This window comes from Nanorana parkeri, unplaced genomic scaffold, assembly GCF_000935625.1.
Source record: "Nanorana parkeri isolate BGI_ZX_2015 unplaced genomic scaffold, ASM93562v1 scaffold17, whole genome shotgun sequence".
NCBI classification, from domain to species: domain Eukaryota; kingdom Metazoa; phylum Chordata; class Amphibia; order Anura; family Dicroglossidae; genus Nanorana; species Nanorana parkeri.
Genome location: NW_017306285.1, coordinates 1,061,330 through 1,067,266, shown reverse-complemented (window position 1 = coordinate 1,067,266; position 5,937 = coordinate 1,061,330). Strand labels below are relative to the sequence as shown.

At 42.8% G+C, this 5,937-nt stretch overlaps 1 protein-coding gene across 1 annotated transcript in view; it reads left to right on the top strand.

The window, feature by feature from the left end:
* HRH3 (histamine receptor H3) overlaps positions 1–4,955 on the top strand; it is a 16,258-nt gene extending 11,303 nt beyond the window's left edge. Inside the window, exon 3 of the mRNA XM_018559964.1 lies at positions 4,048–4,955. Coding sequence (XP_018415466.1) covers positions 4,048–4,947 — 900 coding nt within the window. The 3' untranslated portion in view covers positions 4,948–4,955. The remainder of the gene's footprint in view (positions 1–4,047) is intronic.
* The last annotated feature ends 982 nt before the right edge of the window (positions 4,956–5,937 follow it).

The window sequence follows — 5,937 nt, the reverse complement described above, 5'->3', positions numbered from 1 at the left end:
TTCGTTCAGTGGTACCTCTGTCTTTTGTTCTAATCGACTTCTCCAGGGCCCCCTCCTGCCCGCCATAGGGTCCCTGTAGGTGCAAGTGTAGCTACTACCAAGCAATTGAGCCAAAGAAACCCATATTGATACCATGGGTCATTTGCAATCAAAGATCTCAGCATCTCTCACCCTTCCTTGCATTAGTATCACCGTGACAATTGAAGGGCACGTCTTGGGGAAATCCTGCAGAACTGTTTGGAAGCGACATATAGAACCGTTCAGTGTCCTGGACGCAGAGATCTGCCTGTCTGTACGGAATTAAATGAAGACGCTTGTAACAGGTTATGCGGTCTCGAGGGAGCGAGGGTGGTCGGTCAAAGTCAGGAAGCGCAGCAATCATGCGGTTAATCCTCGCTGTCCTGGGAACCTTTATTGGATTTCTACACATCAAATGAGCAGCCCAGCGCGTGCAGCTGACAGGAATAATTACCCCGGTAGACATGTTACGGGCCCCTTTAATGTAAAATCACCGCTCTTCCTCTGCCAAATACAGATGAGCTCGGAGACAGCAACCAATTACACAACGGGCAAATGTTATTAACCACCAGCATTTGCTGATAATCTTTGGCGTATGGAGTTACATCGGCTGCTAATCAATCAATTAAAAGAAGCAGAATGGGAAAACTGGTGTCGTATCCAAATGTTCAGAGACAAGTAACGACAAGACGTCTAGAAAGTATATATCATTGCACCGTATTTATTCTTATCTTAATGCACGTTTGTTACCTCTATTTAAAGTGACATTAAAGGATTTTATTTTTTCCCTCCCCCCAATGTTAGTGTAGGGACTTCCCTTAAATGATGCCTCTAAATCCGATCATCTTCTTCCTTACTGTCGTTTTTAGCTGTCCCTCCAGCGCTGCTGTGGGTCTCTGATCCAGCCCCGACTCCTCTGTGCTCTTCTCTCATGTCCCACGAAGTCTGTGCGGGTGCACGCTGCTCCATATACTTACCTTGTGTCTCTCCTCGTCTCTCAGCCGAACATCTGAACTGCGCATGCGCCTGCCCCAAGATCCTTTGCGGCTGCCCAAAAAAATTTCAGATGTTCGGACGGGAGCGCCCCGCGAAGACACAGGTACGTTTAAACCTGTTTCAAAAGGTTTTAGAGAGCCGTGACAGGATCGAGAGGCGAGCGAACGCCCGATCTACTAAGCCGACCTGTGACAGTCTCATTGTCACAGGTCGGCTAGAACTATGAGGTGAGTGAAAAGCACTTTAAGTTCTCCTTTAAGTTTTTGCATATATCTACTGCTTGCTAGCACTAGATATATGCAAAAAAACTTGAGGGTTTAATAACCCTTTAAGTGTTTGTTTGTAGTTTTTTATTACATTGTTCACTTTTCAAAGAGATAGTTTAGTTTAGGTAATGGTATTTAGCTACACGTGTGAAAGAGTATGAACAGGAAGCAATTAAAGTCACAAATTAATGCATTTCTACATCACAGGGGTGTGTAAATTTCAAAAAATTCTACTTTCCCAAGGGCTAAAGCAGGGGCCCAATCTACTTGTCCTGATACAAATAAATAGTTTTAATCAAAATAATATTTAACCTGACCACGCTGATCAACGAGTGCGAAATTCAAAATGCATAGCGCAGAGTTGCACTGGACAGCAGTAAAGGCGGAGTCGTACTGGCAGAGGAAGGACTGTTCGCCAAAAGGTAAGTATAGCACGGAGGGGGGGAGATTTCAACGGGTAATTCCATTTTCCCAATTACCTGGGAAAAGTGAACGTACCCTTTAATGCACAATGTGCGTGTTAGAGTGCTGCTACCACAATATGGCTCAATGGCGGCAGCACTCAACGCTCACACACAATGTCCTACATGTGCGTTTATGTGCATGCAAATGGTGGTGGTGGTGGCAGGGTTGGTTTTCATTTATATTTTTTTTTATTTTTATATATTTTATTATTTTTTTATAACTTTTTTTAATATGTTTTACTTTTTCACTTTTTTTCCCCCATTCATTTTATTCCTAATCACACAGGGGTTTACAGGTTCTCTTTATGGGACCTGCCCTCCATCGCAAAACAGATCTTCTGTTCAGTTTCTGACAGCTGAGACAGGCGCCGGTGTGATTACAGCCCTCCGGTCTCACTGATCACAGAGAGCAGAGTGGAGATGGACATCCCCTCTCTCCATCCTGAGCTCATTTGCCGTGCTCCCCGGTCTCCCAGAAGAGTGCGGGACCCCCAAAAACCACGGCGCGAGGGTGGACAAGATTGTTGCTCATTTTCTACAAGTGATCTGAGATCACTTGTACTAAATGAGCGGCGGCTCCCCCGATCTACATTTAGCGAGCCTGCAGTGCTACTTAACTGCAGCAGATAACCATCAGGCCATATCCCTTGTGGAAAAGTACCTGACAGCCTGGGCTCAGAGGAAGTCATTTGAATTCTTGCTGGCTGTCATTTAACCTGGAGGACTGAGAACACGTTGTGGTCGAAAAAAAGTACTTTTGGGGGCAAGTCTTGATTGATTATTTTTTTTTAAGTGCTATTTATTTGAATTGCCCTGTGAATGTGTGTTAACGTTTGTCTGCCATACATTACATGCAGGCCCGGCTTTCTGTTTAGCAGTGCTGCACAATGGTCGTGCTTTGCTGATCCAGTTATCTCAATGCAAGTGTAACAGATAATGTCTGTGTGGCTGAAAGCAACAGACACTCTGCAGCCTCTAATAACGTGAAACACTCACTGTACTTCTGTTAGCCACGGACCATGTGATCTAGGTTGCCTAGATTTTGGGCAACATTAGCAGCTTGGAAATTATGCATTTTTGTATTCATGATAAGAAATTCTCAGGATAATACTGCTATTTGGGATGCTGCCGTGTGCCCTATTATGTTTATTGTGAATTTTAACGGCAGGTCCACTTTTGTATTTTTATTGTTACTATGTTTCTATTTGCTGTGTGTTTGTATTCAAAAGGAAGTTTGGAGCTAATTAAAAAGTGGGAAAATGGGTTTTTGAAATTAACAAATATTTCAAGTTGAGGTTTTTACCTAATTTCTTTGCAAAGGTTAAGCAGGTAATCTGCAGTTCAGTGTTGGACACCCTGTCATGCTTTATGTCTGTATTCCTCCTCTCCATTAAATCATACTGGTTGGGAGACCAAACAAAGGTGGTCAGATCTCTACACTGATACAGCACAGACACAATCCAGCTGTTGGGAGAGATCCTATTCTGAAGCTTTGTGCATAAACATATAGGTTCTGCTCATCATGTTTAGGCTATGGAGCAGGGAGAAGGAAGCAGGAGACAACTCCAGCACTGACTTATCTTTGGGGAATCAATAGCAATCGGACAATTCTTTTCAAACCTGTCCGATCGATGTTTCCTCAGAGCTCGGTTAGTGAGGAGCATCAGCTGGTGCAACAGACATGAAATCTTTGCCAGATCCCAACACTTATGTTCTGATCACAGAGCAATGTTCCTACAAGATGGTTAGTGATGGAGAATGTTTTGAAGACAGGAGCTTCTGTGCAGATTTTGTCCATGGCGAGGAGTTTGGTCTCCAATACATGAGGATCTAAGGTTGTTAAAGAGTCTATCCCATATATTAGTTTCACCTTTTAAGTTGCATTAGTGAAATAAATGACATTTTGCACGATATTCTAATTATTCCAGTTTCACCTGTACTTACCTTCAGCTCAATTAACTTTGTTCCTTACCAAGTTGTTGGTTGGTAGACTGACTGATCTTTGTGTTAGGCTTAACCACTTGTGGTCTACAATAAAAGGAGCCTGGAGAAGCATTATTTTCAAGCAAGGTAGGTGACTTAATTGTTTTTTTATCCATTCCTACCAGCAAGGTTGTTAAGATTTAGGAATAGGGTTCATCTAAGAGTGCCTCCTTTTTAACGCAACTGTTTACTGTGCAGCCATTTCTAGATTCATGGTTTATGATGCAGAAAGACTTCCTGCAATTGTTTACTTTCTATTTATCTGTATGATTACTCATATACTATTACTCTTTTACTAATAGATCATTGTTTCCTCTTAGGTGAGCTACAGGGCTCAGCAAACTAACACCAGACACGCAGTGCTGAAGATGTCCATGGTCTGGCTACTGGCCTTCCTCCTATATGGACCTGCTATCATAACCTGGGAATACATCGCTGGCAAATCCATCATCCCAGACGGAGAGTGCTTTGCCGAATTCTTTTATAACTGGTACTTCCTGATCACAGCTTCCACTATAGAATTCTTCACTCCTTTCATAAGTGTGACCTTCTTTAATGTGTCTATCTATCTGAACATCCAGAAGAGGACAAGGGCCAGACTGGACCTCTTGCAAGAGCCGTACAGCCAGACAAATACTGATATTACAAAGCCGGAGCCAGAACCAGCCAGGTCTCGCTCTCTGAAATGTTGGAAAGTGACCCATAAAGCATTTAAAAAGGGCCGATCTGACGGTGAGGCCTACAAGTCAACGGAAGCCGAAATACTGGAAAGGGTCAAGGCAGTTAAAAGGTCCTCCTTAAATGGGAGTACACTGACTGTTTTAGGTAAAACAAAAAGTACTAGAAGAAGCTTTGCAGAGTCGGGGTCCACCCCGTCATTGGAGAAGCGCATGAGGATGGTCTCTCAAGGAATCGCCCAGCGTTTCAGATTGTCAAGAGACAAAAAAGTAGCAAAGTCTTTAGCCGTCATTGTCTGTGTATTTGGAATATGTTGGGCACCCTACACCCTACTGATGATCATTCGGGCAGCCTGCAGAGGACATTGTGTGCCAGAGTACTGGTATGAGGCCTCCTTTTGGCTCTTGTGGGTTAACTCAGCCGTCAACCCTGTTTTGTATCCTCTCTGCCATTACAGCTTTAGGAGAGCATTCAAGAAGATTTTGTGCCCACAAAAGCTAAAAATCAAACCACATAGTAAATTTCAGCTCTGTTGGAAATGAGTGACCACCCCCCCCCCCCAAAAAAAAAAAAGCTTTGCTGGAAGTAATGCTGATGGAATAGAACAAAAAGATTCAATGACTCCAGAAGGTGTCACACAGAAGGTTAGATTGCAGGTTCTTTAAAACGTTGGAAGACCTCTTTTGAGGCAAAATGGCCAGAGTCATTATTTCTGAGGAGATCAAACATTTAAAGAGGAGCTCTTATACAATTTTGTGGATGCTGGTCCCGCTCCTAGTAATGTCTTGTTTTACGGTTGCTCCTAGTTGCGTCACCATACTCTAGACACTGGCATTTACAGTCTCAGCTACATCTAGAGATATCATTTTTGTTCCATCTATGAATTGAATACTAAATATTGAATAAAACATGCTTCAAGTGTGTGTGCTTGGCAATCATCTTCACAGATCAGATCCTTTGACTAATGATTGGTTCCTCTTGTGCCTTTAGCTACATTGTTTTAACTTTATTCACTGGACATCTAAAATTCCCTTTATTAAAAGTAGATGACAGTCTCAATGGTTCCTGTAAAGGTCAAACTGAGCCCTACTCGCCATGCCTCCTGAGCCTCCTTGTTGGTCTTTGATTGTAATAGGTAACCCCTTTGACTAGTAAAGAGGAGGAAGGGCCAAGCTCATCTTTAAAAGTTGAGATCCACATATAAATTCAGATGCTGATATCACTTGATCTAATGAGCATTTAGGCATGCAGGATTTAATTAAGCTAACCTCTGCTTAAAGTAGATGTAGACCCCAAATGGATGATATTAGTGCTCAGTCAAGCACAGTGAATCAAAGACTACTGACACGTTCAATAGAATACCTGTTTTCAGCCACTGTCTACATGCATGCTTCATGGCATTTTGAGTTTCCTGATGGTGACAACAGTGGACCACACCTATGTAATGTGTGTCAAAATGGCCACTTTTGGTATCCATCGGATGACCATGTGACAATGTCCGAGCACAACTGGTAGACAGGGACAGAGTATTG